Genomic DNA, 18,789 nt, shown 5'->3' on the forward strand with positions numbered 1-18,789 from the left:
TTCCCTCTAGAAAGCCTCTACATTCCGGCTCAGTTAACGCCACTTTGACCCATCATCCTGTAGAAAGATGGATGCGTTTTCCACGTCCAGCTAGCTAACTGTAGCGAAGAAGGAGTAGCAGCAGGGCCGGTGTAGCATGCCAAGCCGGCCGTTGAAGCCGAATGTTTGAATGGCGTAGTGGCCAAATGGTGGTACTACAACGGCCGCGACGTCATGTTGGCCCAAAGTACTCTTATAATAATAATAATAATATAATAATAATAATAATAATAATAATAATAATAATAATACACTTAATTTATCTAGCACCTTGCATGCACGATGCAGCCCAAAATGCTTTACAGAGCAAGACAATATACATAACAGTAACAATGAGTAAAAATAGGAAGGAACAGAAATAAAAACTAAAAAGTTAAAATCAATCAATCAATCAATCAATGTTTATTTATATAGCCCAATATCACAAATGTTACATTTGTCTCAGTGGTCTTCACAGTGTGTACAGAATATCAGTATGACAATACGACACCCTCTGTCCTTAGACCCTCACATCGTACAAGGAAAAACTTCCAAAGAAAACCCAGTTTAAAGGGAAAAATGGGAGAAACCTCAGGGAGAGCAACAGAGGAGGGATCCCTCTCCCAGGACGGACAGACGTGCAATAGATGCCGTGTGTAAATTGAAAAGATAATACATTTGCAACATAGGTAGTCCAAATGTTTGGAAATGCATGTGTGTATAATAGGAAGATGAATCCACGAGGATATCCAAAAACCAACAAAAAGGGTTGGATCAGAGAACCATTAAACAACAAAACAATGATACAACTAAAACTTGAAATAGCTTTATTAGCATGACCATAATGACATACAGTATTGCCAAAGCTTTGTACAATTGCGACATCTTACATAAATAATATATACATACGGGTCGTGGCCGTCGTGGCTGAACCTGTCTCTGCGGTCCTGCCTTGGGTCTCGTCATGCTGCTTCCCTGATGGCTTCCTCAGGATTGTAGCTGACCTCCTCGTGGATTCATCTTCTCATTACAGACACATGCATTTCCTAACATTCGGTCTATATGCTGTAAAATGTATTATCTCTTCGATTTACACGGCATCTATTGCACGTCTGTCCGTCCTGGGAGAGGGATCCCTCCTCTGTTGCTCTCCCTGAGGTTTCTCCCATGTTCCCTTTAAACTGTGGGTTTTCTCTGGAAGTTTTTCCTTGTACGATGTGAGGGTCTAAGGACAGAGGGTCTAAGGACAGAGGGTGTCGTTTTTCTCATACTGATATTCTGAACAATCTGTGTTGTTGTAAAGTGTCTCTACTGTAGGCTAATTCTATTATGTAATGGCTCGACCAAAAATCATTTATAAATGTGCTATATAAATAAAACTTGATTTGATTTGAAATGTACAATTACATTCATAAACATTTTAAACAAATCCAAAAACACGTTTTCTTTACAAGGAAAATATACTTTTTGAACATGAACTAGAACATTTCATAAAAAAAAACTCAGAACAAGTTAAGGTGAGTTATTGGTTATTGTATTATTATATTTCTATTTAATACTGAATGCAGAGTTATTTTCTCTTTCAATTAATGTTACTGAGCCAAGAGCATGGGTATAGGAGGCGGGGTTAAGGGGAAACTCAACTGCGCATGCTCAATGGGCCCGTGTCCCCTGATGATCCGGGTACTTTCTGAATCTACTGTCCCTTTATTTTGAGCTTCACGCGCTACTGAGTAACTCTCATAGCAATGAACGGGGTATCCAGTTCTCTTGATACATCCATGCAGCAGAATCATTAGCATTTTAGCCTTTATTCATTTGCCACAATGCAACAGAATGAAATGCACAACAACGTTATTTGACACTCAAGCAGCTATGTCATGTTACATAACGATGGTGTATTGTATTCCCCCTCCTCTTGTAACAGTGTAATAACGCGGTTAGGTAGATACCGTTATAATGCTAATGCTAGCTGCACCCTAGCTTGATTGAGATGCTGTGCTTTCTGCAGTGATCTGCCGGGATTATGTTCTGATAAACCAGCATGTAAACTCACTGTAATGCTCCCAGAGTTTAACACAGTCCCTAATGACCCGGCTTAGACTGCAAATCAAGCTGTTACACGTTAAATCAGCTGATTCATCACATGAGAAGCTGCAAGGATGTGATGGCAGTGGTGGTGGATAGTAATATAGTACATGTACTCAAGTATTGGAAGTACAATGTTGAGGTACTTGCAGATGTGGAAGAAGTACTCAGATCTTGTACTTTAGTCAAATTAGATCTACTAGACTTTTGCAATGCAGGAATTTTACTTGTACCAGAGTATAATAATAATAATAATCCTTATATTTATTATAGCGCTTTATCAATGACTCTCAAAGCGCTTTACAAATACACATTACACATACAGATCATACATACATGTAATGGTCATCTATAGTATATCTACTCTTGCAAATGTTTCTCAAGTAAAAGTACAAAAGTATAAGCATCGAAACAATTTTTGTTTGTTCAGACTTTTGGTATACTCAGTACTCATTATGCAGATTAGCACATTTCAGAGTAATATATATGATATGTTTTGATTTTGATTATTGATGTGTAAAGGTGCAGCTAGTTGTAATGACTTTGTAGTCTGCAGGGTAGTGACATGCTTAATACCCTCCCCTCTTCCTCTCTGCTCTTAGCTCTCATCAGCCTATCCTTCGGGGGGGCCATCGGCCTCATGTTCCTCATGCTAGGATGCGCCCTCCCTGTGTACGAGTAAGTATCACCATCACACACCATGTGTGTGGTGTGTGTGTGTGTGTGTGTGTGTGTGTGGTGTGTGTGTGTGTGTGTGTGTGTGTGTGTGTGTGTGTGTGTGTGTGTGTGTGTGTGTGTGTGTGTGTGTTGTGTGTGTGTGTTTGGGGGAGCTCTTTCACACTTGGCACTCACACACATGCACTCTGGGTGATCCCATCATAGGTTTACAGCTTGCGATGCAGGTGTGGAGCACGGTCGGATTAACCTGCCTGGGGCTCCAATATAACTGTTTTCAATGCACTATATAATGTGTTGTTTGTTTGAATTGTACGGCACTTTGAAATGATATTCTAATATCTAGCTGTTCATGTAGTTGTGTCCTTCATTTTATATTTATGGTGGATAACCCTGAGGTAGAGAGGGAACAGTAAAACAAATAATATCACAATTATAGTGATCAAAATGATGGCAGTATTGTTGAAATATACAAGCTTTGATAAACAAATTATTCCGGCACATTTTCACAATTTGAAGGCTTTTGTTTGGTAATCTTCTGCAGACAGTCACCATCTTTGTTCCAGTTTTCCTCAGCACTTTTATTACAAATATATGTACCACCACTTTCGAGACGCATTCCTCTCGGATTGTTCGTGTTCATAATGTCCACTTAAAGGTGGGGTGGTAATTCTCTGCAGATACACTTGTTATATTCCATGGAATGCTCTTAACGTCCCGATAGCAATGAATACATTAAATGCTTTGACAATAAATACATACAAAATTCATCTGTGGAAGCCGTGGCGCTGTAAAAAGCACGACCAATCATCTGAGCCGGCCCAGCTAAAGTAACTGGATGGCCTACCTGCCTGTCAGCCTTCCATCTGGGCACACACTTATCTCGTGCCCTCATTGGTCATGTGCTCGTTCGTGTGTGTTGGAGGCGGGGCTCTGAGAGGAAAGGGCAGATTTTCTCCGGTTGTGTATTTTCTAATTCTAGCGCACTCGAGCTGGTTTCTCCATTCTTACCTACCCCACCTTTAAATGACTAACTTATGTTTTTTCCCTCTTTCTACAGTAAATACTGGCCTTTGTTCCTCCTGTTCTTCTACATCCTGTCCCCCATCCCGTACTGCATCTCTCGGAGGGTGGTGGACGACACAGACTCGGCCAGCAACGCCTGCAAAGAGCTGGCCCTCTTCCTCACGACGGGCATCGTCATCTCAGCCTTCGGCCTGCCCATCATCTTCGCCAGAGCTGCAGTAGTAAGTCACAGAAGCCCCTCAGTGCATTTCACAATAGTACTGCTGTATTTCTATCTAGTCCTCTGCTCACTCCACATGCAGTCGGGTAAAGAAATGACTCACAAAACACCTCATAAACATGTACAGAGTGTAACTGGGTGATTTAAGTTGTTAAATTAAACATGACCCCAATTTACTCGAAACCTTCAAGAACTTTTTCCATTTTAAGATAAGTCTTACTTTATAACACAACAGGACTACGTGATATACAAACAGCCCTATCCCATTGAGGGAAAAACAGTCAAACCAGATCGTGAATTAACAAAAATGACTGTAAGAAAACACGTTGGCCAAGACGGAGAAGCCCTGAGAGAAGGAGGGGGTACCGGCTGCAGTTTGGCATGATTAGCATTTAGCCGCTGTCTCACTCTGAACACAACAACAGCGTGGAAGTGATTCTGTGAACTCTTGCTGTTGAACCCGGTAGATTTTGCCCTCAATATGCGCTGAAGCCTGGCAGCATTCAGCGCAGCATTTGTTAACGTGAATTATCGATGCGTCTGTCCTCAGATCGCCTGGGGGGCGTGTGCGCTCGTGCTAACGGGGAACATGGTGATCTTCAGCACCATCCTGGGCTTCTTCATCGTGTTCGGATCCAACGACGACTTCAGCTGGCAGCAGTGGTAAACCAGCCGAGTCTGCACTGTTTTTATTAGCATTACAATTATTATTATATATTATATATTATTATTATGGTAAAAACTGTTTGGTTCTTGTTGTTGTTATTTATAAGATGACTGCCCATCCATTGACTCACACCAAACCAGTGCAATACTTAGTTTCTCTTCCGCCTGCTTCATGTGGAACTGACACACGATGGGGAATGCTGACTTACAGTTGGATTTGTACTTTTAGTTTTGCTCTTGTTAATCTTTTCTCCATCTCTGTGTTTCGTTTAGCTGATGAGCGCTGGTGAACAACTGCTTGTTTTATCTGTGAACAAATATGTTAAAATAATGTGGAATAAGACTTAATCTGACCAAAGGGACACACCTTTCTCGATGTAGGAGACCCTCTGGAAAAGCTTTTCCGACACCAGTCTAAGTGTGAGTTGCAGAAAACTGACAGAACATCTGCATCACATCAACTCAGAGTACACCAGTCGTGCTGAGGAAAAGCTCTATTTCCATTTGTGTCGAATTTGATTAAAACTAAAATATCGTTTGTCACTTAAACTGTGATATTCCTCTAATAGAGTGCGGATTTAAGTTAGCTTTGTGCTAATGTAATGCTACGATCGCTAAGCTGTGAACGTCTAGAAGCTCAGTGTGTGTTTTAGACTGTTACCGCTAGCAACCCTTCTCATCTCTACACCCTGTCACACGTTATTCTGTTCTCTTTATTTCTTTGGGACCATGTTGGCATTACACGTTGAAACATTTTAATTTCTGCAATCCACAAAAGTCATAAGCTGTCGCCACACGACACAAGTAGACGTTAGACTTCGACGAGAGGATTTGGTTAAACAGCCTCAGCACCGCCGCAGAGATCCAATTAAACCGACGAGGTGACTTCCCAGGCTGCTTAAATATTCACGAGTTAATCTGCATAGCTGTTTCCTCACTCTAATGTCAGGTGGAGAAAACCCGAGAAGCCACGGCTAGCGTATAGTGAGGATTACCCCGAGGACAGCGAGTGAAACTGAGCCAAGCTAAGAACCGGCCGACTTATAACCAATCACTGACGGCCGCTAAGCTTTAAACACGACCCTTTAAAAGAAAAGCATCCGGCGTCTCTGCTCAGTGTACTTTCCTCTCTCTAGAAGCACATCCAGATTTGTCGCACATTTCCTCACACCAGCATTTCTCATGGTTTATGATTTCCATGTTCTCCGTGGGAAAGACATGTGTGGAATAAGTTGGCAGGTGCAGCTCTCCTGTCACCGCATTAGGAAGATAAACAAGGCGGTTAGGGTCCTTCCTTGTTTAATGGAGGGTAACGGGTCGCACATTTTCATTTTGGGCTGGTTCAGTTTGAATACGTGCCTCTGGAAGACACTTTTATTTAATTTAAATAAGGACTGATGACTGACGAGAATTTGTATTGTGTCCATAATGTCAAAATGAACATTTGATTTTGTTTTTATGTGTTGTAGGCCAGCCCAGATTTGTTGTTGTTATTGTTTTACCGTGCATGCACAGATTTCCAATCCTGCTACAAAGAAAAAACTGTTTGCAAAAATGACAAGTGATAGAGGGATTTGTATTAGCTTTCACGATAAACAGTTGTTTGTCAATACATAGTTATAGCACAAACAACATTTGGCATTACTGTATCTCAATGTCCTTATCAATAAACCGTAGAAATGTTGATAGCTGGTGTACACATAATAATTTGATAGCTGTTTACTAGCTTTATGCTAAGCTAATCGCCTCGCGGTACTATACTTGAAGCACAGACATGACAATACCTGTCTTCTCATCTGCATGCAATATCTAAGGAAGAACAACAAGTACAACTCTTAATTCAACCTCATTATTTCTCAAATAAGTAACAAATTCTATGAGAAAAGCTTTGGAAATCTGCAGAGGAATCCCACGGCTAATAAAATGCTAACTGGCCCTGGGACTACAATTCGGCATTACTGTAACACTCCTCTTTAATATATATATTTATTCTGTGACGTGACTCTCCCAGAGGTCACCCCCTCAGTGAAGGCACTGATTGTATAAAAGCACCGGAATAACCACGGCAGCTTTTTCCTTTCCAGTTATATTTACCTACGTTAGTGAACATTGAGCACGACTGACATGTGTGTGTAATTGTTACGTGACACTGAATCTGATGCTTAACGTCTGTATGACACTGTGTGGAGCTTAAGCTAAATGTTCTGACTTTGTTCTGGTGTGTGGCGGTGGGACGGGTTTCTCTGTGTTCCTGTGAAGAGAAACTGATTCGGGGAGGATATTGTATTTATTTATTTTAATAAGGAGCTTTGTGTCAACGAATGTCCAACGCCATTTTCTATCTACGATGTTTCTGTGCAGTAGGCAGAAGTCAGCATGGTGGTCTTCTTTTGTTTTTTTTTTTTTAAATAAACGCCATTTTGAACATCCTCTCCTTTGAATGACTACACTCACAGCATGACACTCCACAGGAAAGACTAGTATAACTAAACACTCGACTGCTTACGGTTCACTTCCTTAGCTTAGCACTGACGCATGGAAGTGGAAGCTTTCCATTTTGACACCCACCACATTTAAAACCACACAGCTACTGAAGTGTCGTGGTTTTATTTATGTCGACCATTTTTATGGAATTAACATAATCTTTGTTCGACTCTGGATCAAATGTTGCACCTAGAAAAAGCATATTTTCTGTATTGAAATGATTGCTTTATTACTGATGATATAGATATGAAATGTTGCTCCCTTAAAGCAGAGTCCATCTCGAGGAGGGGGCTGGACTTCGTCTCTCTTCACATTCACTTCTGGTAAAGAGACTATGAGAGACTTCCTGTGCAGGTTGTTTCTAAACTTAAACTTGAATTCCTCCATAACACTCCATCGCTGCGTTTCAACTATTTTGGTTTTAAAGCTGTTGCACACATTTTCATATCAAATATTGGTGAGAAGGCCACGGATTATAAAGTGAGAATGACGCCTGCAATTGTATCTCCTTCTTTAAAACTGTGTGCACTTTATTTCTTCTGGAAAGACTTTATGCAGCAGCCTTTAGAGAAGCATCAAGGATATGCTAACACCTTATCTCTGTTCATCATTAGAGGATATCTAAAACCAAGGTGCAAACAACGTGCCGTGTTAAAACGTGCTTCAGTGTGTGAGCTTAGTGTAAAAGGGAAGGAAGCCCTGACCGTGTGAAGAAGTTAAATCACAACTTTCGTTTCCATTACATTGCATTTGTTTCTCTGTGGTTCCTGATTGCTCTTCGTATGCTGCAGTGTCTTTTTTTGAACACATTTTTTATTCAACCTGCAGATACATTTTACATTGTTGAGATAGAAAAACAAACAAAACATTACTTACACTTCGGCCAAACACAGATATACATCATGGTAAAAGTTACATCCAACAAAGAGGAATGAGAGAATAGTGGAATCGGCAACACACAAATACATTTGAATAAACTAGACTGCGGTCCTGTGTCCTGGATCGCGAGCGCTGGATCTTGAGTCGTGGCGTGTGGTCTGGATCATCGGTCCTGGATGGATATCCTCGTGGATTCGTCTTCCTATTATACACACATGCATTTCCAAACATCTGGACTACCTATGTTGCAAATGTATTATCTTTTCGATTTACACACGGCATCTATTGCACGTCTGTCCGTCCTGGGAGAGGGATCCCTCCTCTGCTGCTCTCCCTGAGGTTTCTCCCATTTTTCCCTTTAAACTGGGTTTTCTTTGGAAGTGTTTCCTTGTACAATGTTGAGGGTCTGAGGACAGAGGGTCTAAGGACAGAGGGTCTAAGGACAGAGGGTCTGAGGATAGAGGGTCTGAGGACAGAGGGTCTAAGGACAGAGGGTCTGAGGACAGAGGGTCTGAGGACAGAGGGTCTGAGGACAGAGGGTCTAAGGACAGAGGTTAAGGACAGAGGGTCTAAGGACAGAGGGTCTAAGGACAGAGGGTGTCGTATTGTCATACTGATATTCTGTACACACTGTGAAGTCCACTGAGACAAATGTAACATTTGTGATATTGGGCTATATAGATAAACATTGATGATTGATAGACTTAGTTCAAGTCCAACCTTATATCGTCACTGCACCTTTTCACAATTGTACCCCAAAATGATCAATTACTGGAGTCCATCTATTACAAACACATCAACACCGTCAGTAGCGTGTCTCGCCCTGACGGTGGGTGGGTGGCAGTGGGGTTAAGCCAAGATGTCGTTATCGTCTTTCTTGCAACCAAGAGAAGGAAACGCAGCAAATAACCCTTTGTCTATCCATAGCCCCTTCTGGGATTACTCCTAAAATGTAATATCGTGCGTCTCGTGGTGAGCTAATATGCAAGATGGCCAATATTTCTGTACGAATCCCTTCCCAGAATGACTTCAGCTTCGGCAGTCCCAATCTCCAATCTGTTCACAGTCCCTCCAAAACAAATTTGTTAACGCTCCGTTATATTTTGAAACAATAAGAGGAGTCCTAAAATATCTCGTTTTTATTTTCCAATTAAATTCTTTCCACGAAGGGCTATTTGTTATTTTATGTCCCCTTTCACACCCATCTTCCCACGAGTCGTCATCAATAATAACATTCATCTGCATCTCCCATTGTTCCTTAAGATCCAAAGTATTCCCTGACATGTGTCCTTGCAGACTTTTGTATATTTGTGATACCATTTTTGTGACACTCTTTCTTTCATAATCCTTATTAGTAACAACTCTATGGAAGAGGGTGTTCGCTTAAGTGTGTTCCATTCTCTGTGTGACATTACATAATTTCTCAATTGCAAGTATCATATAGAATCATGAGAAACCTAAGCCAAATGTATCTTGTAATTGTTTAAATGAACAAAAAATGTCACCCTCAACATTTGGTCTATTATAATAAGTCCTTTCCGCGCCCAATTCCTAAATCCTGTATCCAGTTTACTTCGCCTAAGTCCCCATTCTTTGCAATCTCCATCACCTTGAAATTGTTAGCGGTGCTTCCACTTTTCTTCTCACTATTGACCACACTTTTTGGGTGCACTTCATCCATTCATTCTCTACCCCCAAGTTTCCTCCAGCTCTTTTGTCCCAGAAATGGCAGCATCTCAAGAGGCATTCTGATTCCTTCTCTAATTCCAACCAAGTCGTCTCCCCCATTTTGTGTAAGCCATTCAACCATACCACACAGTTGTGCTGCCCAGTAGTACAACTTCAAATTGGGAAGATTGAGGCCTCCTTCATTCTTTGAATATGTTAACAGCTTCAATTTAATCCTAGGCTTCTTCTTTTGCCATATAAATGTGGAAATCAACTTGTCTATCATTTTAAAGACCGAGACTGGAACATAGAGGGGGAGAGACTGAACAGATATAATAATCTGGGAAGTATATTCATTCTCGAGTGATGGGAACAATGGAGCGTGAGATGGGCCGGAGAGTCGGAGCAGTGGGAGCGGTACTGCAGTCGCTTTACCGCACCGTTAGTGACGAAAAGGGAGCTGAGCCAGAAGGCAAAGCTCTCTGTCTACCGGGCCATTTTCGTTCCTACCCTCACCTCTGGTCATGAAGGATGGGTCATGACCGAAAGAACGAGATCGCGGATACAAGCGGCCGAGATGGGTTTCCCTCCGCCGGGTGGCTGGCGTCTCCCTTAGGGATAAGGTGAGAAGTTCGGTCATCCGGGAGGGACTCGGAGTTGAGTCGCTCCTCCTTCGCGTCGAAAGGAGCCAGTTGAGGTGGTTCGGGCACCTAGTTAGGATGCCACCTGGGCGCCTCCCTAGGGAGGTGTTCCAGGCACGTCCAGCTGGGAAGAGACCAAGGGGTAGACCTAGGACCAGGTGGAGGGATGATATCTCTTCGCTGGCCTGGGAGCGCCTTGGGACCCCCCAGTCAGAGCTGGTTGATGAGGGAAAGGAACGTTTGGGGCTCTCTGCTGGAACTGCTACCCCCGAGACCCGACCACGGATAAGCGGGAGAAGATGGATGGATGGATGGATGGTATATTCATTCTTACAGTGTCAATTCTACCAAATAATGAATGTGGGAGAATCTCCCATCTAGCCATATCTAATTTTATTTCCGTTATTAATCTACCATAATTTTCCTTGTATAACTGTGAAGTATTTGGAGTGATAATGATTCCCAGATACCTGAAGCCTTGTGCTGACCATTTAAATGAAACCTCCTTGTCTAATTGAGATGGCCAATCACCCACTAACATCATAGCCTCCGATTTGGATTCATTAACTTTATACCCTGACACTTCACCAAACTCATCCAGGCAACTCCATAGGGTTGGAATTGAGGTTAGAGGATCACTAATATATAATATCACATCGTCCGCGTACAACGATAGTTTGTGTGTTCCTCCCCCCTCTGATATTCCATGGATTCTAGGGTTCTCCCTTATCATTTCTGCCAGTTATGCTGCAGTTTCAGTCTTTCTATTTGCACAAAGTAGAATTTCTCAGAAGCAGATTATCAGTGTTGGATGTGAAGATGGGACACACTTTGCTCTGTCTACGGGGTTTTTTCTGTGAGTACGTTTCCAGTTTTAATTGCCATTGATAAAACGTTTTAAATGCCTGAGTTAATATATATTTCTGTCAGTTTGATAATGTCTGATTTAGTTTCATACGTATTTCAGCTCTGAATTTACTTTACCGTGGACAAGCTCAAGGTAATTATACAATTTTCATACTTTTTTCTACTCATTCTAGACAAATCTACCGATGTAACTCTCCAAACAACATGCGTTGGTCAATGTATAATACGGTTTTCGACAAAAAGAAAACACATTTTACTCTTTGTATCTTGTAAAGGAAAGCAATAAAATCTACCTAAATGTATCAGGTAAGTGATCAAAGTAATACCATACTGTTCCTGTATTTATACAGAAAGTCAAAAGGTGAGATAATTTTCTTCTGATATCAGATTGACTCTAATGTAATCACACGTACTGTTTTAACAGTGGAACACTTTGCAAAACATAATAACATAGCAGGAAATGTCTTCTTTTGATTCATGCTGTATCAGGTTGGTACAACGCTCTTTTTTCTTTTATTATGAACATGACAGCAGTGATATGTTCCTTTATAATCCACTTCATTTACTCCATGTGTTTTGCCCACCAGATCTCAGAGGACCAATCAGAGCCCTGCTAGAGACCACATGATCAACCAGGACGAAACTAACCATAGAGAAAATGCTTCCGTTCTTCAGGTCAGCCTGAACATATATCTATGAGCCTGAATCCTTGAGGCGAAGTCACGCCCATTCTACTTCCGGCCCAGGGACCCCGGAAGCGAAAAATGTACATTGAATTCAATGGAGAGAGAAAACGTATCTTTTGATCCCGTTTGAATGTGCCACGAACTACCACATATGATGTTTGTCAATCTTAAACAATAAGTTCCACGTCAAAAAAGTCACATTTTGTCGTAAAACTGTTTGAAATATAAGACTATGAAAAATACGCGACTACAAAGATACAAATCCCAAATCCCATTCTGGCTAGCGTAAGTGATGTCACAGGCGATAATGCCTCCATGTGGTTGCGACTCGTAATTAAAAATAAAGCGAAGAAGAAGAAGAAGAAAGAAGAAGAAGAAGAGAAGAAGAAGAAGAAAGAAGAAGAAGAAGAAGAAGAAGAAGAAGAAGAAGAAGGAAGAAGAAGAAGAAGAAGAAGAAGAAGAAGAAGAAGAAGAAGAAGAAGAAGAAGAAGAAGAAGAAGAAGAAGAAGAAGAAGAAGAAGACTTTTGCAAAAACACTTTATTTACATATGATCAGTTATACATTCGATCAATAAAGTGCTTCATTGAGCAAAAAAATGAACGAATCACTTAAAATAGTACATTAAAACCTATGTCTTAAAAACTTGTGCAAAGCCCTGGGCTCAAGTAGATCTCCGGGAAAGGGTCTGCTGGGTCCGGCTTGGCTCTTCCCTGTCCATAGCTCCTTAAAAGTCTTTTGTCATCAGGGCAGAGGATCTGGCTCCATAGTTGCAGGATCCTCTCGGCCACCCGGACAGAGTGCAGACCCAGCAGAGAGCCCAAGGCCCGGGCATCGCTCAGCTCCGGCCCCACTGCATCCACCAGCTGCTGAAGGCACAGGGTCCTGGATCGGCACAGCGCCACCGTCAGGCCGGGTGTTTCGCTGCTGCTGACGTCCAACCTGGCTCTGTGAATGAGAGGCTCCCTCAACAACCAGTACAGAGAGTCAGTCCTTGGACACCTTGCATGGTTAAAAAGGGCCCAAGATTTAAAAACACCCTGATAAAAAGGAGGTAGCCCACTTAACTTTAAAATGTTTAAATCAGTTAAAGACAGAGCAGCATCCAGCCCCAGGTTACTCACGCGTCGGAGAATGCAGCTGCTCACATCTCTCCACACCAAATCAGCCGGGCCAGTCAGATACCTCTGTAACAACTGTATCCTAAAAGTGGCTGTTCGGCTGGCCAGGTGGATCAGGCCCTGTCCCCCCTCCTCTCTAGATAAAAACAGCACCCCCTGTGGCACCCAGTGTAGACCCTCCCAAAAGAAATCCACCAACTTCTTTTGTATTTGGGCTAGTAAGCCCGAGGGAGGGTCCACACAGGTGAGACGGTGCCACAGTTGGGATGCCACAAGGTTGTTTAAAACCAACACTCTACCTTTAAAAGAGGGAGCAGCCACCTCCACTTGGACAGCTGTCCCTCTATCTTTGCTATGACGTCCTCCCAGTTCCTCAGGACTATGCTGTTATTACCCAGGAACACACCCAGGTACTTTAGCCCATCTTTCTTCCATAGCATGTTCTGGGGAAGAACTGGGAGACCGCCACTCCACTCACCGACAGCGAGGGCCTCACTTTTCTTCCAATTCACCCTCGCTGCCGATGCTGAACTAAAATCCCTCACGATGTTAACTAAAATGTCTGTCTCTTTTTGGTCTCTAATAAAAACAATGATGTCATCCGCATATGCTGATAAAACCATGCCTCCACTAAAACCAGGTAAAAACAGCCCTTGCAGTTTGGAGCGTATTTTGTTGAGAAGGGGTTCTAGGGAGAGTGCATAGAGCATGCCAGACAGAGCACAGCCCTGTCGGACCCCTCTACACACTCTAAACGCAGCACACAGCCCACCGTTGAACTTCAGCACACCCTCAATCTTATTGTACAACACCTTGATCTTGGCTATGAAACCAGCGCTGAACCCAAACTTCTCCATTACTTTCCAGAGGAAGCTGTGCTCAACGCGGTCGAAAGCCTTTTCCTGATCTAGAGAAATCAGACCAGTATCAATGCCCAATGAGCTGGAGACCTCCAAAACATCTCGAATCAGGTGGACATTGTCCACCATGGACCTGCCGGGCACACAGTAGGTCTGGTCCCGGTGGATGACCTGCTCCACAGCCCTCCCCAGCCTGGTGGCCAAAGGCTTGGACAGAAGTTTGTAATCCACACACAGCAGAGACACAGGGCGCCAGTTTTTGATGTCCTGCAGGTTTCCTTTTTTTGGTAGCAGCGTGATCACCGCTCTCCTGCAGGACATCGGCATCGAGCCAGAGGCCAGACTTTCATTAAAAACGTCTAAAATGTCATGTGACAAGACGTCCCAGTAGGCTTTATAAAACTCTACGGAGAGGCCATCGATACCAGGAGCCCGCCGTCCCTGCATGCCTTGCAGGGCGGTCTGCAGCTCCTGGATCGTTAACGGCCCTTCGAGCTGTGAGTTGGTCTCCTCGGAGACCTGAGGTAGTTCTTTGCAGAACCCCTCGGACAGAGTTTCCCCCTCCTCATACTCGCTTGTGTAGAGGGTGGAATAAAAGCTCACAGCTCGCCTCCTGATCTGGCTTGGCTCTGTTATTTCCTGCCCTGTGTCTGACAGCAGTGAGTGGATCACTCGCCTCTGCCCATTCTTCTTCTCCAGGCCGAAGAAGAAGCTAGTGGGAGCATCCATCTCGTTGGTGTTGAGGAACCGGGACCTGACTAGTGCACCCTGAACTTTAACGTCCAGCAGGTTGGCTAAAGCCATTTTTTTCTCTTTGAGGATTTCAATATATCCTCGATCTCCTGTGGTTTCACTTATTGTTTCTAGTTCCACGATATCACTCTCCAGGTCTTTCATAGATCTAATGATGTCTTGTGTGACATTGAGGGTGTGCTGTTGGCAGAGCAATCTTATCTCAGTCTTACCATGGTCCCACCACTGCCTAAGACTGCTAAAATCTCCCTTCCTCTGCCTAAAAACACTCCAGAAATAAATAAGGGCCTCTTTAAAATGTTTATCAAATGTTAAAACCGAGTTAAAATGCCAATATGCACTTCTGGGTAAAACATTTCTAATAAAAACATTACATAAAAGCAAAGAGTGATCCGTAAAACCAGCATATGATATGCTGCACATTTTAAAAATATTAAAATGATGCTTAAAACAATAAAAACGATCTAGTCTAGCTGATGAGATTCTATCCTCTCTGATGTGGGACCAGGTGTGCTGCCTGGTGTCTGCGTGCATCCTTCTCCATACATCCACCAGGCCGTGGGAGTGGACCAGCTGCCTCAGAGCATGCTGGGAAGCTGGATGCGGCTCTGCATGGTTGCGATCCAAGGATGCATTTTCTGTACAATTAAAATCCCCACCCAAGAATAAAAAATCCTCCGTGGCACAACCGTTTAAAACATCGTTAACTTTGAGTAAAAACAGCTTCCTCTCTGCACCGTTTGTTGGAGCATACACATTCACAAAAACAGCTGTAAAAAGGTCAAACCGTGCTTTTATTAAAAGCAACCTCCCATTGATAAAATGCTCGACCTCCAGAGAGACAGGACTAAAAGACTTGGAGAGGAGGAAGCCCACCCCCCCACTAAGAGAGGTGTTGTGGCTTAAAATCATGACTTCCCCCTCCCACTCCTTTCTCCAGTCCGTCTCATTAAAAACGTCGCTGTGCGTCTCTTGTAAAAAGAGGACATCGATATGTTTTATTTTTGCAGTCTGAAATATTAAAGCCCTCTTTCTTTCCTCTCTGGCTCCATTTACATTTAAACTTCCCACTCTAAAAGTGTCCATTTCGAGTGAGATGTTAAAAGCAAAAATAAAAACAAATAAATTAAACACAGACATCGAGGTTTTTAAAATCAACGCTGCCCATTTGCTTCCTCACTTTTGTAACAATTCTTTTTAGTCTGTATATTTCCAGCTCATCCAGGACAGACTGCTCTTTCCGGCTCATGTGGAGTCTTGCTGAGGCACACAAAACGGACAAATCTGGGAAATATTGTTCTATGATCACATTATGTTGGTTTTTTGTCTGCACCAGGTAATTTTTTATCATTTCGGCCGAGTACATTTTTCTTTGTTGGCTACTGCTCATAAAACCTGGCACATCACTGCTGTCAGACACACAATCATCCCAACTCTCATCCGCCTGTTCTTGCTCTCTTTCTTCCTTTCCCTCACTCACTACTTTAATGCTTTTTGCAACGGTTGGTACATCCTTTTTACTTCTCCTGCGTTTTGTAGCAGTCTTTTTCTTATTTGTCATTTCTGTTGCAACCTCCTCTTCCTCCATTTCAGCAACCTCCACCTGCTCACCCCATGTTTTCCTCTCCTCTCTTGTTTTCTCCAAATGTGTTTCCCTATCTTCCTCCTGTGTTTTACTGACTTCACCTGTGCCTACATTTTCTTTTGCCAAATCATCTTGTGGTTCATTGATTATTCCAGGGTTTTTTTCACCAGTTGTATTTGTTTTTTTATCTTTTTTTCTCCCATCACCCTTTTCTTCTGCATCACACAAAACCACCACCTCATTTTCCTGGACATAATCACCCACACTCTGTGCAACACCACCGCACCGCAAGCCGGGCACAGCAGCAGAACCGCGCTGTACAGCGCGCCCCCGCCCGCGACGGCACATCGCGCGCCACCGCCGACTGCTCAGGAGCAGCGTTGCTGTCAGCAGCAGCGGCCGCCTCTGGAGGGGGGCCCTCTACCACCGTAGCGGCCGCCACCGTGGGTGACACCTCTATGGAACGCCCTTTGCGCCACAATTCGCGCGTTTATTCGCGCGTAGTTTCGCGCGGATTAACGGGGAGGTCCGTTTATTCGCGCGAAACTACGCGCGAATAAACGGGGAGGTCCGTTTGAGTTCAAAGTCTCAGTAACCAATCAGTGAAGAGCAAAACCAGACCAAAGCAATCTGTAGATGAAAAGTTCCTGACATTGTGAGGCTGTAAATTGTACGTTATTCCAGCTTCAGGGGACTATGTATTAATTTGGCTTTCAATATAATAAATATATCAATCAATATAACCTGCCTTCATTGTCTTTTAAAATAAAATCACCTTACCTTATCTTACTGAAGTGAAGGGTATTTGTCTCCTTAAATCACCTTTTAAAAGTACTTCTTATAACATGGCATGGTGTAACCGGGTGTAACATATCAAAATGATCAGTCTCTGGTCTTGCTAGAAATGCAATGTCACTCACCTTAGAGCACTGTCTTTTGAGATGCTTAGCTTAGAAATCAGATTTTTGGAAAACACAGATGTACTCATGTCATCCATTTTATTTTGGTGTTTCAGATTTGGTTTACCAACGTTTTTGGTTCACAAAAGTAGTGAAATATATGAATTACACTATAGGCCTATATACATGTGTTGTTCATGTCTATAATGAAAATGTGTAAATTAGAATTTGGAGTAAAATAGTTCCATCACTCTACTTTCACCACAGAAAAGTTACATCAGGACTGATTCATGACTTCATATTCCATACTGAGGTTCATGTGATGTGTACAAATACAAATTGAGCATTAGAACTTTTTTTTTCAACCAACTATTTATGTTAACATAAGAAACTGTAAAATCTCAATATTTACAATACAGTGTTACGTGCCAGGCAGGCTGTACATGTGTGGTTTTCCTTCCCTCCTGTGTTTCTCTCTTCTCCCTGTCTTCTGCACAGCTAATCAGCAGCTGATCGGTATCTGCCTGTGCACCTGAGTCTGATGGCTGATTGGATCCTCTCACCCTCAGCTGGCCTATCAGCAACCAGGGCCGACCATAAAGGAGGCACCCAGGAAGTCTTCTCTCTCTCACTCTGGGCCTGTTGCTGAGGAAGGAACACGGCTGTGTTTAGCAACTAAAGCTATTTGAATACTCTGAACTTTGTTAATGTGTGTGTTGAGAGGTGGAGGAGTTAGGTAAGTCTGGGGTACCCTGTACATTTCTCACCACCCAGCTAACTATTGTTTGGACACACTAGGTAAGCGGATTGTTGCCACCCCTGTATATTGTTTTGTCAAATTCTTTGTAGTTAGTTAGTGAGGGTTTGAGTTTGGTTTCAAAGGATAGTTGTAGAGATAGGCCTGGTTCTGTTTCTTTTGTTTGGCACAATCCTTTGACTCCTCCTCCTCCTCACAAACAGAGTGTTTCTGTTTAATTGTATTATATGATAGGTTACAAGGAATAAACCTTTTGTCAACGTTTACTCTGACTCTCTCATAATTATTGGTTGTACGTTATTGTCTCCAGGTCCCCTAGACCTTAGTGGGGACGTAACAAATGGGGGCTCGTCCGGGACACCTTAGGTATCAAGCATGTGACATCCAGCCCATATCATCCTGAAAGTCAGGGGGCATTAGAGAGGTTTCACCAGACTATGAAATGCATGTTAAGAAAACATTGCCATGAGTCTCATAAAGATTGGGATGACGGTGTTCCTTTAGTGTTATTTGCTGCCCGTGAAGCTGTTCAGGAGTCTCTAGGTTTTAGTCCTGCTGAGCTAGTGTTTGGACATGAGGTCAGAGGTCCTTTAAGGGTTCTTAAAGAGCATTTGATCATGCCTACGAAAACAGTTTGCAGTATCCCGGAGTATGTCGCCAAACTTAAGGATCGTCTAAATCGTGCTTGCTCCTTGGCTAGGGAAGCTTTGACCTCTACCCAGGGGAACATGAAGAAACGCTACGACCAGAAGGCGGTAGCACGCTTGTTTCAGCCAGGTGACAAGGTGTTGGTTATATTGCCTGTACCTGGCTCTGCTCTGTCTACTAAATTTGCTGGTCCTTATGTTGTAGATAAGAAGCTCGGTGAAACAAACTACGTCATTCAAACACCTGACCG

The 18,789-nt window shown here is 42.9% G+C and overlaps 1 protein-coding gene across 2 annotated transcripts in view; it reads left to right on the plus strand.

The window, feature by feature from the left end:
- leprotl1 (leptin receptor overlapping transcript like 1) overlaps positions 1-7,115 on the plus strand; it is a 7,872-nt gene extending 757 nt beyond the window's left edge. Inside the window, exons 3-6 of one of the 2 annotated variants that reach the window (XM_071204595.1) lie at positions 2,709-2,784; positions 3,842-4,028; positions 4,578-4,690; positions 4,967-7,115. In XM_071204595.1, coding sequence (XP_071060696.1) covers positions 2,709-2,784; positions 3,842-4,028; positions 4,578-4,690; positions 4,967-4,970 — 380 coding nt within the window. In that variant the 3' untranslated portion in view covers positions 4,971-7,115. Of the gene's footprint in view, positions 1-2,708; positions 2,785-3,841; positions 4,029-4,577; positions 4,736-4,966 lie in introns of those variants that run through there. The other variant, XM_034092322.2, reaches the window with a different exon arrangement.
- The last annotated feature ends 11,674 nt before the right edge of the window (positions 7,116-18,789 follow it).

This window comes from Pseudochaenichthys georgianus, chromosome 10, assembly GCF_902827115.2.
Source record: "Pseudochaenichthys georgianus chromosome 10, fPseGeo1.2, whole genome shotgun sequence".
Classification (NCBI taxonomy): domain Eukaryota; kingdom Metazoa; phylum Chordata; class Actinopteri; order Perciformes; family Channichthyidae; genus Pseudochaenichthys; species Pseudochaenichthys georgianus.